General features: G+C 38.4%; 1 protein-coding gene across 3 annotated transcripts in view; it reads right to left on the reverse strand.

Moving 5' to 3' along the window:
- The window catches only part of KCNC2 (potassium voltage-gated channel subfamily C member 2), a 299,735-nt gene extending 280,081 nt beyond the window's left edge, over positions 1–19,654 (reverse strand). For all 3 annotated transcript variants that reach the window (XM_072655398.1, XM_072655397.1, XM_072655399.1), the window contains exon 1: positions 18,684–19,654. In XM_072655398.1, coding sequence (XP_072511499.1) covers positions 18,684–19,349 — 666 coding nt within the window. In that variant the 5' untranslated portion in view covers positions 19,350–19,654. The remainder of the gene's footprint in view (positions 1–18,683) is intronic.
- Between the last annotated feature and the right edge of the window lie 2,087 nt (positions 19,655–21,741).

Genomic DNA, 21,741 nt, shown 5'->3' on the forward strand with positions numbered 1-21,741 from the left:
ATGATGGTTCAATGTTGCTTGCAAAAGCCTGCCTATTGTTTTCTAATTCCCTCATCAAGCATGACCAAACTAGTCATATATAAAAAAGCAGGTACCCACTAGGGTACCTGTAGGGGAGGGAAGGAAAGGGGGGGAAGGAAGGGAGAGGAGAAGGAAGAGGGAAGGAAAAAGGGAAGGGGAGGGGGAAGGGAAGGCAAGGGAGAAACAAGTAGGTAGATAGATAGGCAGCTGTCATTTACAAATGAACGGGGTATAAAGTTGAACAGAAAGAAGAGAGAAGATAAGGTTGCTTTTAGAAAACTGAAAAACTATTTTAGTGACCTTCACAAAAAATGTTCTGGAACAAAGGCTAATCTTTATAATACAAATATTCTTCTGGTTTTGTGGTACGGCTATGAGTCATGGAATACTATGATTTCTAGAGAGCTGGTGAAGTTAAGGTTCACCAAAAGGGCAAAGAAGAAGCGAAAGTTGGCACAAACAGGCTATGACACACTGCAGACAAGGAATTACAAAGAAGGAAGTGTGTTAAGGATGTCATCTTTAAAAGTTACAATCCAAAATGAAAATGAGTTGACGATGGGGAAGAATGAGAAATAACCACTGAACAGCCTATGTACTTATTGGAGGACCCCCAATGATGAGATCAGGGATGTACTTGTATTTGAATACTTTAGTAAAATCTGAAAAATTATTAATGGCTATAGGATAAAACAGGAAAATAATTAAAATATTAATTGTGATTCTGTGGTCAAAGTTGATGGTTTAAGTAAAATGTTTTGCTTTAACAGAGGTACATATTAGCAAATATTAGCAAATGAAAATATATTGGAATTTTCATGATTGTATTTGAATGTCACACAATTCATGTCACACTCTAGTCCCAGAAGATCTAGGAATCCATGTCCAAGTAGTATGATCTTGAAAACATAAGATTTAAAAAATAACCAAGAAAATACTAGATTATTATAAACATGATTTTGAGGAGATCTTTGTTTAGGTATGCGTTGGACAAGATGGCTGCTGTGATCTTGTGAACTAAATTAAAATAAGAGATGATTAACCATTATAATGTAAGTTTAAACAGAGCTCTAATGCATGAATTTGAAAATTGTTCTTTGAGACATACATTACTGTTCTATGGCTGTAAAGTAGTTCCCCTTAGATCATATTCCAAGAGTTCTTGACAATCTTTAATAAAAACTAAGGCATGGGATGACTAATTGTCTCTTGCTGGATAAAGAGAAGTCTATCTACTTTTGGATGATATTTAATAAAACAAAACTCCTAACAGATAAAATGATTTTATTTTAATTAAGTAATCAAAGAATTTGATGGATAATAGCTTAGGCTCCCTATGCTCATAATTTGATTTTCAATTATATATGTGACAAAAGTTAATATCATTTACAATGTGGATCAAATAAGTTTCAGTGGAAAACAATTGCTTTCACCACTGTATTGGATCTCCATGTCAGTGGAGATAAACAAGAGGTGGCCACTTATTAAATAGCCAAGACTATTTAGTGCTGGCCAAGACTTTAGGATAATTGACTTAGAGACATAAGGAATCTTTGGAGTCAACCTCGTACAGCTCCCTAAATTTATAACTCAGAAAACTAAAATTCAGGGTTACATGACTATTAAATGATAGAGCCCAGGTTCTCTAACTCCAAATACAGGGGCCTTTGCATTGCACCAAGTTGCCTTCCTAAGATTTATCCAAAGGACACACGAACACACATACACACAAACATATACATTCTGTTTGATGACATGACAACATACAGCAGATGTTTGCTATGCCTGTAACATTATCCTATAAACTAAGGATACTTGGGCCTTGCCATTAACCCCACTAAGCATCTATAGGACTTCCAGACTTCTCCAACTGCTCCACAGCTGACCTTTTTTTTATATATTGCCTCCTTCCCATCAGGATGTTCCTTGAGAGCAGGCAGTATCTTGAATTTTTCTGTTTGCAACTGCAGCACTCAACACAGTCTTGGCACATTGTAAAAGCTTAAGAGACAACTTGGTAACACGGTGAAAAAAGGGAAGTGCTTGGGATCAGGAAAAACTGAATTCAAATCCAGCCCTGGATACTTACTAACTGTGTGACTCTATGTGACACTTATTAGCTGTTTGACATGAAGTGGCCTTACTCCTTACCAAGGCTAACCTCTCTACTGGGATCCCATTTCATCTCATCTCTTCCAACAAATTACCCATCTGTCATCGCCATTCATTCACTCATTTTTCAATCTCTTGCCCTATACTGGCCCATTTCCTACTGCCTACAAACATGCCCAGGGCTACCCTATCCAGGAAAAAAAACCCACTTGATCCTTCCATCCCTGGTAATTATCATTCTATATCTCTTCTGTCCTTTGTAGCTGAATCCCTCAAAAAGAACCTTATAATAGGTGTCTCTACTTCCTCTCCTTTCATTCTCTTCTTAACTCTTTACAATCTGGCTTCCAACCTTATTATTCTGCTGAAATAGGTCTCTAAAGTTATTAATGATCTTTTAATTACTCTATTCTTTTCTCAATCCTCATTCTCTCTGATCTTTCTGCAGCCCTTAACACTGATGAACTCTCTCTTTTCCTAGATATTCTCTTCTTTATACATTTTTGGGACATCACTTTCTCTTGGTTTTGCTCCTAGTTATCTGACTGTTCCTCCTCTGTCTCTTTTACTGGATCCTCCTTTACACTGTGCACTTTAAGAGCTGATATCTCTCAGGGTTCTGTCCTGGGTCCTCTCCTCATCTCCTATGCTATTTCACTTGGCAATCTCATCAGCTCTCATGGATTTAATTACCATCTGTCCTTCTACCCCAATCTCTTTGATAACCTCTAAACTCTCATCTCCCACTGACTTACAGATATCTCAAACTGAATACCCAGTAGACATCTTAAAGTCAACATTTTCCAAACAAAATTCATTCTCTTTCCCCCTAAGTCCTTCCCTTTTCCTACCTTCTTTATTACTGTAGAGGGCAACACCATCCTCCTAGTCCCTCAGGCCTTCAACCTTTGAATCATCCTGTATTACCCACTACCTCTCCACCCCATATATAAAATCTACTGTCATGGTCTGCCAGTTTCAACTTTGCATTATCTCTTGAATATGTCTCCTCTCCTCTGACATTACAGACTCTCATCACTTCATACCTTGATTTCTGCAACAGTCTGTTGGTGGATCTTCTGTTTCAAGTTTTACCCCACTCCAATCCATTCCATTCAACCACTAAAAGTGATTTTTCTAAAATGAAGGTCAGATCATCACACACACACACACACACACACACACACACACACACACACATTCATAAGCTCCAATGGTTTCCTATTGCCTTCATGTGCAAATGCAAAAATATTTGTTTTAATTCAACATCCTTTATAATCTAGTCCCCTTCTGCCTTTCCAGGGTTCTTGCACCTTATTCCCACCCTGTACTCTTTGGTCCAGTGACACTGGTCTCCTGGTTGTTCCACAAACAGGATGCTCCATAGAGTGCAGACATTTTCTTTGGTGTCCCCCATGCCTGGAATGCTCTCCCTCCTCCATTTCAACTATTGACCTCCTTGGTTTCCTTTAAGCCCCAGCTAAAATCCTGTATCCTACAGGAAGACTTCCTTCATCCCTCTTAATACTAATGCCTTCCCTATGTTAATTATTTCCTATTTATCCTATGTTTTGCTTGCTTTGCATAAATTTATTTGCATGCTCCCTCCCATTAGATTGTAAGCTCCTTGAGGGCAACAACTGTCTTTTGTCTCTTTTTGTGTCCCCAGTGCCTAACATTGGGCATGGCACACAGGAGGTGCTTAGTAAGTGTTTTCTGAATTGAATGGAACCAGAAAAAGCAATATATACCACAACTACAACAACAAAAAGGAAACATTATAATAAGTTGAAACCAAACATCATAATTGTAATGGCCAGTCTTGGTTCTGGAGAAGTGGTTAGAGTTAGATAGAATTGGGGTTGGACACAGAATCAGAGCTAGAAGCTGGGTTAGAACTGGGGTTAGGACAGGAATGAAAGGCACCTCCCTCCTTTCACTGGAGAGGTGGGGGACTATCAGTGGAATATGACTTCCTCTGTCTGACTAATTGAGGCGAATTAGTTTTGTTTAACTGTTTTTCTTTCCTTCGTTACTGGCAAGAAGAGAGGATGGGAATATGGCTGAAATGATTGCTATAAAGCCAAAGAGTATCACTTAAATTTTAAACTATAAATAAATACGTAAAAAAGCAAAAGCCAGCTAAGTAACTTGCCCAGGATCACACAGCTACTAAGCATCTGAGGCTAAATTTGAGCTCAGATCCTCCCGGCTGCAAGGCTAGTGCTCTATCCACTAAGTCACCTAGCTGCTTCAGGAGGAGAGGATTTAAGGGACTTCCTCAGATGCTTAGTAACTGTGTGACTTTCAGCAAGTCATTTAATGCCTGTTTCATTTGTAAAATCAGAATAATAATAACATCTACCTCATAGGGCTATTGTAAGATAACCTATGAAAAGTGCTTTTGCAAACCTTAAAGTGACATATAAATGAATGGCTTATTCCCTGATACCTGCTTAGATAAACATATCTGTACCCTCTACTTGTTGTTTTCCAAGAGTACAAATGACATCCCAGAGTGTTGTCTTCATTTGTGTATGAATTGGATTTAAGTGAGACAGAGCTATAAAAGGTTGTTAGCATCATTCTTTCTTACAGAGGGTTAAGACAAACGTTAAGATGACTGGGGATGGCCTGGGATGTAGTGGATGATCTTGGCCTTTTGAAATTAAGGTCTCTCCCAGACCTCAGTTTGTCAGTGACTAAGGGCTAGGAAAGAATTGAGACAAAAATGGACTAATTTACCATCAGAAAATAACAGTCTGGGAGGGGAAGGCTTTCAGAGTTTCTGGCAAGGACAGAAAACAGTAGCTATTTGTTGTTATTCTCCTTTATTTTCTAAGAGGGTTAATGACATCGAGAGGGTCATGTCTTGACTTGTGTATGAATTGGTCATTCATTTTATCCCAGGCCATAGTCAGTCATCTTAACTTTTGTCCTGCCACTGGACTTTGATAACTCAGGAAAAGAGAATGATGCTGAAGACTCTTTTTCTAAGTTATCCCAAGCTCTATCCACTGCTTCATCTAGAAGGTGTTTTGTGATAGTTCTTTCATTTTGTTTTGGTTGCTTTTCTGCCAGACCTATATTTTAATGGGCATAGGGGCTTCCCAGTGGTGAAACTCCATTAAAACAGATCAACATCTTTTCACAGCTTATAGACTTAGAGTTGCCTGAAACACTTAGCAGTTAAGTGATTTGCCCAGGATCACCTAGCCAATATATGTCAGAGGTAGACTTTAGCCCATGTCACTCTGACTCCAAGCCTAGACCTCTGTAATGCGCCAGCTTGACTCTAATTGTCTTCATAAATGCCACTCCAAAAGAGCATTGTTATGAGATCATTTGCTGTCAAATGGCCAGGCCTTTGTGATTACCAGCTGCTCTTCAGCAGAATTCATCAAACCCACAATGACCAAGAAATGTTAGTGTGAGCTGCCTGCTGGGACACAGAAATGACCTTCTTACATCTAACAGGGTATTATTATGATATTTGTTCAAATGATATAGTACCTGGATATACAAATATTTGCCCTGGAATCTCCAATGATATCAGAAGGCTCTGTTATAAGAGCAGACACTGAATTAACCCGGCAAGTTGAAGATCAAACAGCCCTCTGAGAAGATTAAGCTATATTAAAGGCAAGGAAACCATGAAAAGTAAAAGACAGTAGAAGGATAAGGATATTTCTGCCATACACAATATAATTTGAATTTTAGGCCTCAAAACATAAAGAATAAAGGCCAATAGATCAAGGCTTTTTTTTTTTAAGATTTAATCCCATTCTCTCCCTTAAAAAAGATGTGTGTGGGGGGCACCAGTTCCACTGGCGCTCATGTCTCAATGCTAAGTACTTTATAACTATTATCTTATTTGAACCTCCCATCAACCCTGGAATGTAGGTGCTTTTATTATTCCCACTTGACTCCTTGAAATTACCTTAGTGCTTAACACAGGGCTTAGCATATAGTAGGTATTTAATTAATGCTAACTTTTCAACAAGTTTTTGGCTCTGCCCTGGTGTATAATTGTATACTCAAAGACAAAGATGGGAGCAGAGAACCTCTCTCTCCAATTTGGACCATAAAGAATTATTTAATATTTCCCATACTAGATCAGTTTCATTTTTAAAAATGAGGCTATATTACTATGTTTTTAGAAATTTCCATTTCAATTAATTCCCATGTTCAAAAAACATTTTTTTAAGTCAGTGGGATCACATAACAGATGAGCACTGAAATAAATGAGGACAAACATGAGTGATTTTTCCCTATGGACTCTGTGTCATTGTCTCCATTACAAGCACTACGCAGTCATAATGTACAAGGAAATATTTCAGAGTCAAAAAATTTCCAGAATTATCAAAGTATTTGAATTTCTGTGAGTTTGCAGGAGAAAAGAAAAGGGTTCACATCAACTCTAAAGGATATCTGACCTTTAATTGACCCAGAATTGTGTGATTAATGGTGATGTTGATGATTACATACTGATCTGGATGGAATGTTTTACTACTTAAATAAAAATCCCAGAGCCTGTTGCTGCAACTTAGAAATTTACTTATCAATAATATAATACACTTATGCATTTCTCATTCAAATTCTTTGTCTCATCATAGCATGGATATCCATGGAAAGTTATACCAGTAAGCCCAAGTTCAAATGCTTCCCACTTCTTTCTTAGGATATTTGGTTTCAAAATAATGTGAGTCTATAGAAGCTTCACACACACACACACACACACACACACACACACACACACACACACACTTTATAACTACTTATTCAGTGCACATGTTAGACCCAATATATAGAAGTAGACTCCATTCTTTAGAACAAGAATTTTTAATCCAGTGTGCAGGAATTTTTAAAAATATTTAACCTTGATTTTTAAAACATTTTAATTCTGTATCTCCATATAATTAGTTTCTTTAGAAATCTTACATATTTTAATTTATGTATTTTTAAAAATAACACATTCTAAGAAGTCCATAGGTCTCTCCAGGTTTCCAAGGTCAGTGATTTTAAGAAAAGGAGGGATGGGATTTAAGAACCCTATTCTGTGGTGTAGTAGAAAAAATACTAAATTTGAAGTCGGTAAGACTTAAGCTTATATGTCTAGTGCATAGCTATGGATTAATCATCTAACCTTTCGAGCTTCATATCTTTATTTTTAGAAAATGCCGAGAGAAGGAAAAAGGCCAGAGAGAATCACAGATAAGGAGAATACCGTTGAAAGCTTTGAAAACTTATTACATTCTTAGAAAAAAATAAGCTACAGGTAATGTATTTTCACCGTGTTAGATATAATCCTCTTTTTCTTTTCCATTGTGTATAGGAAAATACCCATTTTATTTGTTGTTTCTTAAGTTCGGAACAATTTTTTTAAAAAAAAAACCCTCTCTAAACCTCAGTTTCTCTATCTAAGGCAGCAGTAATAGTCATAAGAGCACCAAATTTACAGGGTTCTCATGATGGTCAGATGAGTTAATATCTATGTCACTTTATAAAAATTAAGGCATTTCATAAACATAAATTATCCTGAAAACTTTTTTTAGAAAAAAGAGAAAGTCTAATGAAGCAAACATATACTAATCAAGTCTCTCTCTCTCTCTCTCTCTCTCTCTCTCTCTCTCTCTCTCTCTCTCTGTCTCTCTCTCTCTCTGTTTCTCTCTGTCTCTCTGTCTCTCTCTGTCTCTCTCTCTCTCTCTGTCTCTCTCTCTCTCTCTCTCTCTCTCTCTGTCTCTGTCTCTGTCTCTCTCTCTCTCTCTCTCTCCTTCCCTTTCTCCTTCTCTCTCTCCAGCTCAAGACTCTAAACTGTAGCATACAGCACTTCCCATTTTCTAACAAGTCCTCCCTCTTGGCCAGAGTCACAAAGAAAAGAATGCTAAAATCTGAAAGCAAACTCACTGAGGACGTTTGAAGAAGGAAAATGATTCCTGAGATGCTTTCATGAACTCTTTCTGAACCCAAGAAGCAGACAAGTCAGACCACAAGGATCAAAATATACTTCTACTTCCATATTGATCTCTAAGAAAAAAAGGTCATTAAACTGACTGCCCTGTTCCTACCCAGGTAATAAAAGCACACCTTGTCTCCACTGATGGAATGTAAACTCCTTGAGAGCAAGATTGGTCCCATTTTTTCTTTGTATTCACAATGCTTAACACAGTTCCTGGAATGGAAAAGCTTGATCAATATTTGTTGATGAATTAACTTTGAGTTAGAAGACTTGAGTGCAGATGTTGGCTCTGCCATTTCCTGGTTCTGTAACTAGGCAAGACACTTATTTCTGTGAGCCTCAATTTCCTCACCCTTAAAGTGAAGAAGTTGAACTAGCTGTTCTCAAATGTCCCTTCCAAATCTGTGTCTATGATCCTATGATATGTGGCAAACTGATTATAAAACAACACTTTAATTGTTATTTATGACAATAGCATTCACAGCACTTCACAGGGCTTTTTGAGGAAAGTGATGCTTTAAGCTATAAAGACAAACATAAATGTGAGCTACCTTGCAATGAGCACACACTATAACCAGCCCATTTCTCCCCAAAGTTAGATCTATCCATCAGATACAGGTAGGGAACAGAAAAATAGCAGATTAGTGAAGAACCACTTACACAGCAAGGTAAAATCGCAAAAGAACCACTTTTAGGATGCATCACAAAATGATCAACATTGCCCTTTTTGAACAATGACTTAAGTCTATCAAGAAAAGTCTATCAAAAATAGCCACAAAATCTGTGAAGGATGAGATCAGACACCAAAAAGAGAACAGCTATCATCTGTGTACAGAGTGGCGAGGGTATTCAAGGGTGGTACACAATAGCTGTATTTAAATATTTGAAGGCCTGGCTTGGGGGAGAGGAATTAACATTGTTCTGCTTGACTCTGCTGGAAGAACTAGGAGCAAAGGTTTGTTGCTGCTTGTTCTTCATTCTAGAAGAGGATCATGACATCAGGAAGATGATGCCATGACTTGCAAGTGAATTGGATTTAAGGGAAGCAGGGCTGTGCAAGGTCAGCAACATCACTTTCCCCTCTAGAGCCATCTGGGTGCAGTGGCCAGATATAGATCAGGATGCCTAGATATGGCCCCAAGGAGCAAAGAATAGATGCTCTGGAGAGACAAACTGAGTTTTGATTTTAAGAGAAAATTTTTAACATTAAGAGCCATCCTTACATGAATTTTCTCCCTGAGAAGACAGCGGGTTCCTGTGGTTCTGGACTTCATGCAAAGGTTGGATCTATCAGGTGTGTTGTATGAAGATTTCTTTTGCAGACCAGAAAATTTAGACTACGTAGAAAAGTTAGACTAGATAGCCGCTGGAGTCTCTTTCAGCTTTGAAATTCTTTGACCCTATGGACAACTAGTTGGCCACATGCTAGTATTTTCAGCACCATAACCTCTAAGTCAAAATCATCTTAAGGAACATGACCAAACCCGTATTTAGGTGAAGAAGTCATATATCAACTTTCCTTCTCTGCACAAAAGAATATCACTCACCAGCCTGCTACCATGCCTAAATTCCCTGTGACTCAATCCTCTGAACTGAAGCACTGAGGGTCCCAAATAAAATAAGGATGACACTTTCATTATTAACTATTAACTCCTTAGATCAAATTAGTTTATATTAGGTAGGCTAGGGTTAGATCATATGGTTAGAGTTTGAGTTAGCTAATTAAAGTTAGAGAAATAACTTGGAATAATGGATAAAGGAGAGGCTCTGGAGTCAAAAAGTCATGGGCTCCTGTGCCAACTCTGCCATATACTTGCTATGAAGTTCTAGACAAGTCACTTATCCTCCCAGCATCCTAAGCAACTCTCTAAGATTACAAGTTATGAAAAAAACTACCACTCTGCATTGTAGAAGGACCTCTCTGATCTGACTGATGATATCATAAATCCAATTCATTCTCATTAACTAATAGGCACTTAGTAAGACTGCAGAGATGAAACATTGAACAGGTAAGTTTTGATACTGGCAAAGAGGACAAGAACAACCTGGAGTACGAGGAAATTCTTGGAAGAAGGGAAAGTACCTCCAATATGATCTGGGTATTTTTCTCTAAAAGGTAGTGAAAACCATCCTTGAGACTTAAATAGATAAGAGGACCAAAGGCTCAGTCTATTGTTATCTGTAACTGCTAGAAGTGGGGAAAGTACAAGGAGTTCCAGCTTTTCCCTCACAATTTACTGGAAGACCACTAGGAGGATGCACAGGAGAAAGATTTTAGCATAACAATACCGTATACAATATATCTATTTTATATGACTATGGTTAATCTTTCATAAATAGTATGTACCATACCATATGTGTATACATGGAATATATGTGTGTACATATATATCCCAAAGTTCACAGTCAAGTCAAAGACAACTTTTCAATATTATGTACTTTAGGTATGAAACTACACAAATACTCTTGAGGAAGACAAGGAGGGGGGAAGACATCTATATGAATATATGCTCCTGCCTCTCCCCCTCCCACAGAAAAGGGGATGGCAGGAAATAGTTAAAGGCATTAAGAAAGGAAGTATTATGTAGAAGATAGGTAATTGGTCTTAAAATCAGGAAGACCAGGGTTCAGGTTCTGCCACACGCAGACAATGTGATCCTGGATAAATCATTTATTCTTTCATTATACTTATACTATAGAATTATGGGACAATAGCTGAGCTGCCTTAGCAGCTAAACTTTCCTTACCAAGAGTTTCCAAAACTAATACAATCCCAGGTACATAGCAAGAGAAAATAAATAAATAAATAAAACATTTGAGGAACTGCATTTATGAAGATTTTCTACTCTTCTAAAATACTGCCATCCTTTACATAAGAAGTTACATAATCATTTTTTGAGAAAATGCATCTCTATGAAAGGTGCATATTCTCCCTCTATATAGATCCCTAAAATGGACAAGAGAGCCTGTCCTGTGTCTAGTAAGATCTCTGAACCCTCTAACAGAGGACATGCACATAGGCATTCACATTTCTCTCTATGAAGAGATCTATATTGCATGTACATGTGCATTTTTAGGTATTTAATAAACAGTTATATTAACTAAGAAGATTCATTAGTAGAACCTGTTAACCCACAAGTTATTTCCTGCATTAATGGGGATGGTTATGTAATGGATATGAACTGAATGATCTGACAATATTTTGTAAACATGCAGAACAATGTGTTAGACATATCTGAAAATCTTCGAATAGATGAGACTTTTCATTTTCTGAGATGCAGAGGGAGGGGGAAGGAGGGAGTGTCTTCAATAAGGCACCTTTCAAATAAAAATCAAACTCAGATTACCTCATCAGTAAACCAGTGTGATGGAGAGCTATGGACTTGCATCAGTTCTTGGGTTTATGAAATTACAATGCTGATCATATTTATGGTTTTCATGACAGAACCACAGCAAAAATGATTTCCTGAGATCAATATGTGGCTGAGAGAAGGCTGTTTTCAATGGAAACAGGAAACCAGGAGCTAACCTGTTTCTATGGTAACAGTAGCAGCAGCTACCCAACAGCTGTAGAGGAAAGGACCCAAGTTACACTGTCAAAAAGCTTGCTCTTGTTTTACTTTAGAAGTATTATGATCCTCATATGATAATCTAAATTTAATATAGATGTATCTCAATTCATGATTCTAGCCCAAATCATTTTAAGTGATAATCATAAATAAGTTTTAATCAACCTCAACCTTTCTCAAGACATCCCAATAACATATCAGAGAATGTCAAAGCTGAAAGAGACCCTCGTTGGGTCATAGGATAACAGAGTCTCTGATTCAGACTTGGAAGATCTTCTACTTCAGTGGTGTCAAACTGAGATAGAAATAGATCCTCACGGGCCATATATTGACTTAAAGAAATAAAACCCACAGAATTGCATTATCTATATTGTATTGTATATTTATTTATTGTTACACACTTCCCAATTACGTCTTAATCTGATTTGGGCCATACTCAGGAGCCTGTGGGATGCTGTCAATGGTTGTGAGTTTGAAACCTCTGCTCTAGATCAACCCTCTCCTCACTGTTATTCACATAAAGAGCCTGAGGCCAAGAAAAGTGAAGGAATTGCCCAGGGTCACAAAAGTCAGGAAGTAGTAAAGCTAGCTTGCAAATTAAGTTCCATTTCCATCACGTTGTACTGAGATCATCTTTATTTTACAGATGAGGAAACCAATCAAGAGAAAGGTTAAGTGATTTGCTCAAGGTCACTCAGTGACAGAACACAGGTCTCCTGATTTTCATTCAAGGTTCTTTGCTGTGCTCATTCTACTACGTTACCACACTGTTCCTTATGTCTCTCTTCTCTTTACCTCAAACTTGCTCTCTAGAAATACACTGACTAAGCATTATGGAAATCAGTTAATAATTTGCAACAATTAAAGAATATAAAGGGGATTTATCATCCCCAAAGAATATTATCTCCCTCAAAAACAAACACAAACAAACTAACAACAACATTTTTTTCGTTTTTTTTAAAAACAGAACAAAGATACCTCAAATAAACCTCTGGGCTGAGTGCATGTAACACCCTAAATGTCATTTGACCAGATTGTTTTTCCATCATATATCTGCTATCATTTTCCTTATACTGTTAGCTAAAGGTCTTTTACAGATCCTTTAACGTCCTTTACTACTTTGTTTAGATTCATTCCCAAAAATTATGATGATAGAAGGATACATGACTCAGAAGATCTAAAAATATGAGACCTAAAAATCACATTGACTTCATTTGTAGTAGTGAAAGAGGATAATGATATGCATTTTAAGATTTGAAAACTCTGTCATAACTTTCATAAAAACATAGACATTTCTTTGTCTCCAGGTGCTTAGAAAGTAAGATTTTTGACAGACAGTCAACGTTTCCTCTTCTTTCCTATTTCTCAGTTTCTTTTATGAATAGGTGTCTGCCATAATACTCCCGGAAACACATCTGAACCTAGTGAACATACCTACACTAATCAGATTGCCTTTTGAATGTTGGTAAAGATAATAAATAATTGATCCATTTATGTTAAAATGGACCAATTGACTACTTTGGTCTTTTGGATTATTCTAATGACCCAAATACACCAATCCATCAGCAATCTGACCTAATAAATGTTTGACACTTCACCATATCATGGTGAAATTAAATAAAACTCATTCAACTACAACCTCAATTGACCTTAAACAAACTGAGACATTTGGAAGGATATACATAAATCAAGAACACTGGACTACTAAAGTCCAAGGTTTTAAACTGCTTTAATATTTGATTTGTATTACTCTGTACTTGATTGGGTAAATGCTAAATGATCAACGATTGACCCATTACTTTTTTAAAAACACATGAATTAAGCATCCCACAGTTGATTCATTCATTTTGGGAAAGAACAGCATTGAATCAAAGCTACATTCACACCTTGTTACTGTAACAAAGGTACCCCCAAATGACTTAGAAAACATGAGAAATACATATCCATGAACCAAAACATAATAACCTCAGCAATTATGATAGGTAATATCTGTAATCATATTTCTAACAGAAATGATCTCATATTTAATGTGTCAGATTTTTGACACATATACATACAATTTTCCAATTTACAATATCTATCTATATATGTGTGTGTGTATATATATATATATATATATATATATATATATATATATATATATATAAATTCATTACTGTCTCTACAGTAGTAAACCCAACTTTCTAAAACTAGGCAGCATGTATTAGAAGCACCTAGGTGTCACAGTGGATAAGGCACTGGTGCTAAAGTTCAAATTTTACTTCAGATATTTACTAGCTATATGACCCTGGGCAAGTCACTTAACCTATGTTTACCTCATTTTCTTCAACTGTAAAATGGCCACAAAATAGCATCACCCTTTCAGAGTTGTGGAAAGGATAAAATGAGATTAAATTTTTAAAGTGCTACATTTTATACATAAAATGTAAGCTAGTGTGATTTTGGGACATCAATTCTTTGAATCAGGAACTATGATGAAGACAAAATTACTTCATTCAAAACTTCTAAAGAAATTTTTGCTTATATAGTAATATAATGTAGGTAAGAAAATGAACCATCTTTTAGCTTACATATGTATATTGTGTATCACCAGAAGGAAAAAAAAAGATTTGCCAGTCACATAGCAAGACTGGGGACATACAGTATATATGACTTGTGTGTTCCATGTTAAATGATTTAAATGTAAATTCTAGCAAGTCGAATAGTCTTCTGATGGTGGATTTCCAGGCAAAGGTGAGACAGAATCTCATAGGATGTACTAGTATGGAGAGACCACAATTTGCATTGTTGAAATATCATTGTTGAAACATCAGTATCACAGATCCATCAAATTACTGAAGTATGAGCCAATATATTGTCTTTACATCAAATTTCCTGATCTGGAACATTCAGCCACTTGAAATGTTTTTGGGTTTTTTTTTTCATTTTTCTCCAGGTGTGTTTGACTTCCTACATAACAATTAAATAGCTTATGGAAACTTTGGTACAACTATTGGAATAACCAAAACAAATTCTGAAGAACTAATTAAACAAAGACCAGATTTCATGGAATAGGTGCCCTTCTGACCCTCATTGCTTTCACTGGCATTGAACATAAATTTCTACTAGTATTTTACTAAGACAACCTCTTTGCTACATAATTGTAATAATTGCACAAACAATTTTAATATCTCAAAATATCATGCAAAAGTAATTCAGGCATAATTAACAATTGTATCAAGATTTTGAAAAAAAAAGTGGATTAGACAGAGTTAAAGTATGGGATGCTGTTACACTGCACCCACAAAAAGCAATTCATTTGCTGTGTCATTGTAGAAATTCATTCTCTTTCCTTACCCAACCCCTCTCCCTCACCTTCCCTGCAAAATTTTCCTGGAAAAAGGCAATAGAGTTGCATATGTTGTGAATGACATACAGATTCATTGAAGGAGATCTACACTCTTCTAGATATCTGAATTTCAATTTTCTCAAAAAATTAAGTTTAAAGAGAAAGTCTCATTTGTTCCTAGTTACATGACCAAAGGGATAGAAGTGAACATTTTTTTCACTATAACCTTTAGTTCTCACTTCAGTTCCTTAGAGTACTTTTTTCTAAACTTCAAAAATTCAAGTTCAGCAAAGAACCTTTCTACAGGCATCCTTTGGTTCATTAGTAATATAATATTTTTATAGAAAACAAGATATATTCTCCATTTGCTTCTAAAATGTAGGTATTAAAATACAGATGAAAAAGACATATTATTATAAAAGTCTATAAACATCTCAGCGTAACCTTGTTCTCAATGTTTGTGTAATATCATCTAATAGTATCACTAGAATAATCTCTCCTTTCCTCTCCTGATCTCACTTTCTTGCCAACAGGTTACCATGACAACTTATATTTGAATTTCTATAAATTTCTATTTTTAGAGAACACAGTTAAGGATAAAAATTCATGCCATAAATAAGGAATGTGACCTTGTTTACATCAAACTAATTTTGTACATTCGTGTATTGTGATTATCTATATTTTTATAAAGTGAAAAAGGTGGGGGAGAAAGGGACCTGGAACATCAACTTGAGCAAAAGGCAAGAAAAATATGTTGCCATATGTAACTAATTATGAAATTTCTAATAATTGTGGTTTTATAGTCTGTGAGTTTAAATCATTAAAGTTAAATAGAATAAACATTATTTCACTGAAGCAACTACTAAACAGCACAAAAATAGAGATTCTGAGACAAAGGATGAAGAAAATAGGTACAATTAAATATAAAAGATGGAAACAGATCTAAATGTATTAATGGATCCAAAATTATTCAGCAAAATGGAATAAAAAACCAATCTTTTTTTCATATCAATGATCATGAAAGTTAAATGATATTTAATGAAATTGCATATTAGAAATAACTCATATCAATGAAACATTGTGTTGAATCAAATGATTTAATTAATTAATTTGTGTCTACTATGATAACCATATTACAAACGTATCTGTATACATATATACATATGTATATATTATTTCCACCTTGATCTTTCAATGCAGTCGTATTCATCAAATTAGGCTAATTATTCAAGGTCTTGGCTTGACTGCAAACATTTTCCAAAGCCCAAAGTACATTCAGAGTCATTTGAAAACTCACTTATATATCAATCACCATTTAAATACATGGATATTATAAATGAAAATATTAGCTTTATCCAGCAATTTGAAATGGGACTTCCCAGGGAGCAAGTTCATCACCAGTAGATCTAAGAAAAAGGAAAACATTAAGTGCAAACTAGAGCATAGAAACTTGAAAGTTCAAAGGTTATTTTAAAATTATTCTACATTCTTACTCCTTCCCACAGGAAGAGAAGGATACCAATTCTACCAACCTAAATGCTACAGCATAGCCACCAAAGTTGTAGAAGACCCTTAAATATTAGAATTTTGATAGTCATATCACAATACACCAGTACAAAAGCAACAAGGATCCACAAAGACTTAACATACTAGAAACTCAGTAATAATAGCTTGTAACTTAACTCCTCTTCTAGTTGTTATTCCTCACAGTTTCTTACATCATCTACAAAATGGGCAGCCTGTCAAATATTCAATATGCTGCATCTCGGTGTACTGCAAATACTTCTAATTCCATGGCCTACATTTATAAAGCAATATTCACCATAATGAAATTCCAGCACAATGTGGACAATCCACCATTGACCTAGACTAATATGTCCCTTGGGTTATTATGGAGAACACTGATAAAAACACTGCCATTCATATACACCACCTGCAAACACTGATGTGTGGTGAGCCCTAAAAGAAAAAAAAGAAACCTGCTTCTCCTCTTTTCAGCCACCAAAGGAGAAGATTCTGGGGTTCTCAGCTGAGAGCAAAAGAAAACTACAGCAATCATGAAATGAAATTAGTATTTCTTTCTTTGTGAATGTTAGATCTTAAATTTTGAGAAGAATCATCCCAAAGAAATAGAACATTTCAGAGTTCAAGTTATTAATACTATTTCTAAAGATAAAAGTGTGAACAAACCAGAGAAAGAGTGTGTGCATCTCAGTAACTTCTTTTATAAGGGAAGGGAAGAAATACTATACCAGATTTTCTCCTCCACATTCTTTCCAAAAACTAAAAATATGATCACTCTCTGCTCCTGAAAACACTATGTGTAACAAATCTGTTCATTTTCAAACAGGTATTTGACACTAGTCATTAGACTTTGTTGCCAAATATTATCTTACCATGGAAAATTTGGACAAAGAGAGAAGGAAATAAAGATGAGGTTAAAGTGTAGTTGGAGAATCCTTTCATTTACAAAGAAGATTGATTTAAAATGCTTTAATGATTTAAAAGGAAGTGATTTTAAAGATTTAAGAGAAAAAAGCATTATTCCCCATGCAAAATTAGAACCCCTACGAAATGACTTTCTATTTATATTTATTTAATGTTAAAGGAATCTCTAAAGATTAAATCACTTCAGAAAAAAAATGAAGACTTAATCTTGGCTCTTTCTAAGCAATAACTGAAGATAGGAAATAAAAAGAAAAAATGAGTTGGGGTCATATTCCAATCAAAAGTTAAAGTTTGACAGTTTGAAATCAGATCCATTCTTTAAATGAAAACTACATTCTTTACCTAAATGAGTAATTCAAGATAAAGCTATTAGTAAACTGGCTGAACATCTTGCTTTGGTTTGTTTTGGTGTTTGTTTTTGCTCTTTTTAGTATACATGTAGGATATTCCAAACTCAGTGTCCTGATAGGCTTTGTAAGCTCCTTAAAACCAGTTCTGTGAAGTTCTGAAGAATTCCAAACCAGGGAAGGAGTGAGCTGTAAAGGGAAGATTCTCTTAACCAAACATCTTGCATAGAGAGAGACAGATAGACAGACAGAGACAGAGAGACAGAAACACACACACACACACACACACACACACACACACACACACACACTACACACACACACACACACACACACACACACACACACACACACACACACACACACACACACACACACACACACACACACACACACACACACACACACACACCACACTTTTCCTCCAGTGCCCAGAATAGGACCCTAATTGAAGTCACTGCTCTAGATGAATCAGTCTGAAAGGTTATACTTCCTTTGAAATTTTAAATCAGGATGACCCCAGGGTAGGAGAAAGTAGTAAAGGTGAATGAAAAGTGGAATATGGGAGCAGAAAAAAAAGTAAACACAAGAGGTAAATATGGTTTGAGTTTCTGAGACTCTCAGACCATGACTTGCACTAGTCCATAAAGTGAGGCGACTTTTGTACAAACCCCGTTTCCCACCCTAGGTGGAGAAAGTCACTATGGTCTTTGTAGGGTCTACAATACTGTGGGTTTCAAGGGCCCTCCAGGCGGCACAGGGTTTGAGCCTGCAAGGCCCCTTCTGGACCCTCAAACAATCATCCTTCTAAAGAGAAAGCAGAAAGGAAGAAAGCAACCGAAAAATAATGAAATTGGGGAGGAGTTTGGGGAAGAGGGTGGGGTCGACCCTTGCCTTACCCTGGCGGCTCGAGAAGAGTAGGGATCCTCGAAGAGAGCCCACATCCGGGGCTGCAGCCTTTTCCAGCGGCCGGTTTTGCAGTCCGGGCCCCCCACCCCCGCCACCTCCTCGATGCCCAGCCGCTTGGCGGTCAGGTCCTCGTCCTCTCCTTGATCTCCGCCAATGAGGTCGGGGGTCTCAAAGATGTCGAGCGCCTCCTCGGCGTCCCGGTGCTGCCTGTAGGTCATCCAGCAGCAGGGTTCCACGTCTGTCTCGTCGATGCCCCAGAAGGCCAGCTCCTCCTCGAACAGGGGTCCGCACACGTCGGCGGGGCAGTGCAGCTTGCCAGTGCGGTAGTAGTTGAGGACGTAGGCGAAGACCCCAGGGTGCCGGTCGAAGAAGAACTCGTGCCCACCGCCTCCGTGGGCGCCCGGGGGGCTGCAGTTGCTTGCGCTGCTCTCGAAGCAGCCTCCGGCGGGGCCAGGAGGCAGGGGCGGAGCGGGGGGCGTCGGGGGAGGGGGCGATGGCTGCTGCTCATCGCCTCCAGGCAAATAATCGCCCTGGGATTCCGAGGCGAGCAGAGCTAAGCGGGTCCCCGGGAGGGTCTTCAGCGTGCTGCGGTAGGTTTCGTGCCGGGTCCCCCCCACGTTGAGGATCACCCTCTCGTTGTTCTCGATCTTGCCCATTTCTGTGGCTCAGACATGACTGAGGGGAGGCGAACACACCACCGGGTTAAAGCTACAGGCAAGGCAAGAGGCCACCCCCACCCTTCTCTCGCAGACCCCGCCACCCCCGAGAGGAAGTGAGTGATGACACAGAGAGTGGACAAGGGGGCCAAGAACTGGAGGAGTCAGAATCAGCTTGGGATGCTAATCTCCTCTTCATCTCACCTCCTCCTTCCATTAACTGCCCCAGATCTTCCCTGAACCTTTCGGTTTTCTCTGGCTCCCCAGATCTCCCCTAGTTCCTCTGTTCCCCCTTCCTCCCCTGGTCTTCCGATCCGTCCATTGACTTACTGCCCCTGCTGCTCCCCCTCTAGCTCTGCTCTTTCCCCAAGCGCTAGGGGGCTCATCATTCTCACTTTAATGAACCTCTCTCTGTACTCAACAACTTAGAAACTAGTGTGTGGTAACCGCAATCCTACCTTCTTTCCTGTCTCCTAGCTGGTGACTTAAAAAAAAATTAAAAAGCAAACCCTCAACAAATCCAGAATGGACGGTTTGGTTTGCTTTTCCCAAATGAACTGTGGGTTCCCCCAGACTCTTGGTCTTTAACTCCCATCCACTTCACCACTTTGCCTTACTAGGTTGCCTAAAGGACTGAAGGCAGAAGTCATAATATAAATGGAGAAACAAATAGATAAGGCTGCCTCTTACCGAACAGACCCTTGTCTATTCTCCTTTTCTGCCCACCTTTGGAGGGAGGGGGCGGGGCATGAGAATGGATGGCTTGGAGCTGTCTCTCTGAAGGCAAGTAATCAGTTCAGTGCGCTCATATTCCCCAGGGGAATGGGGGAGGGGGACGCTGAAGAAAAGCCTTTGCTTTCTAGGAGGGGTATAGTGCAATCCAACGCACTAAGAAGATCTCAGCGGATAGTCGTTGGCAGACAGTCACAGTTACCAGCTGTTCTAACACCAGCCTCCTGCTCACCTTTCCCTGGGGTTTCACCTCTACAATCAGATGCCCAAACAGCGGAAGGGGATGCCTGTCAGTCAAGTGCGCTTATCCCGCCGCATCCCCGACTCCATTCCTCCCCTCCCTTTCCATTCTTCCTTCCATCCCTGAATACCTTAACAAGGGAGAGACCAAGAGAAAGTAGGTCTTGCAGGCTTTCCAAAACGACGCGGCTTTCCTGCCTGCTGGACTGACTCCCACCTGACGCCCAACCGATCCTCCTTCCACCGACGAGAAACTACTTGTTGGATTTTTCCATGTTCAGGTGGCTATGCCGCCTCCCTCAGCGCTGAACTCGGGAAGACACAGAAACAATCCCCACTGCCAACCAGCCGGGCATTCTGTCTTCATGTTGCGAGATGTACACCAGGCGTCAGCATCGGAGCCCACAGTCACCATCACAGAGGTCTGAGGAAACCATGGAGCTTTGGGTGGGTCCGAGCGATGCTCCCCAACCCTAACAAAGAATAGATGGTTGGAGGCTTCGGAGGTGCCTTCCGAGGCCGGGCAGAATGTCACTCCCCTCCTTGAAGGTTAAATCGCCTTTGCAAAGGCTAGTATTTTTTCCCCAGTTCACAAGACAGAGCTGTCCCTTCAGCACTAATCTCCTGTCTCCTCGTGTTCCGAGGCTTACATAGCAAGAAAGGATGGGTGGGTCTGGTGAAACCGTATTGTACCAACAGAACTCACATCCTTTTTTTCGTTCGTGAAGCTCTGTCCCCACCCTCCCTGCAGCCTCTGCCTTCTTTACATCCCACTCCCCACACGCTGTTCATTCCCCACTGCCTCCCACTAGCCCACCCTCCCACAAGAGCTGCTAAGATCAATTGGGATATGTTTGCTGACAGTTGAAGGGAAAGAAAAGTCTACCTACAAGCCAAGCTTGTTTCTTATATCTCATATCTCTCTTCTTTCCAGTAAAATGTAGGTTTCCAGATATCGCTTTAGGATTATATAAAAGCAAGGAGTTGCAAAAGTTTATTCCAGGCACACGTTACTCCAAAAAGAAAATGTCAGGTTACCTCTTGCTACAGACAACCTAGTTCCAAAGTAGTGCTACCCCCTCCCTTCTAGCAAGTTTCTCCACGTTATCCAACAAGTAGTTTAACAAAATATTATTGCGTAGTGCAACAAAAGAGAAAATCTGGAAAGGGGATGATATGTTCCCCGGTCAGAAAAATCATAACATTTGAGAATGAAGTGTCTTTGGGAGGAGACCTTTGTGAAAGGCAAAGATACTGATAAAGAAAAATCAAAATGAAAAAGAAATTAAGAGAAAGCATGCTAAAGATAGTATACTGTGAAAACAATAAGTACTTATTGTGTTTAGAGCACTATAAATATTTGTGCTTAGAAGTTAGATGATTTTAAGATCTGAATATTGACAGATGACATTTTTATCTT

Source organism: Notamacropus eugenii, chromosome 3 (genome assembly GCF_028372415.1).
Source record: "Notamacropus eugenii isolate mMacEug1 chromosome 3, mMacEug1.pri_v2, whole genome shotgun sequence".
Lineage (NCBI taxonomy): Eukaryota > Metazoa > Chordata > Mammalia > Diprotodontia > Macropodidae > Notamacropus > Notamacropus eugenii.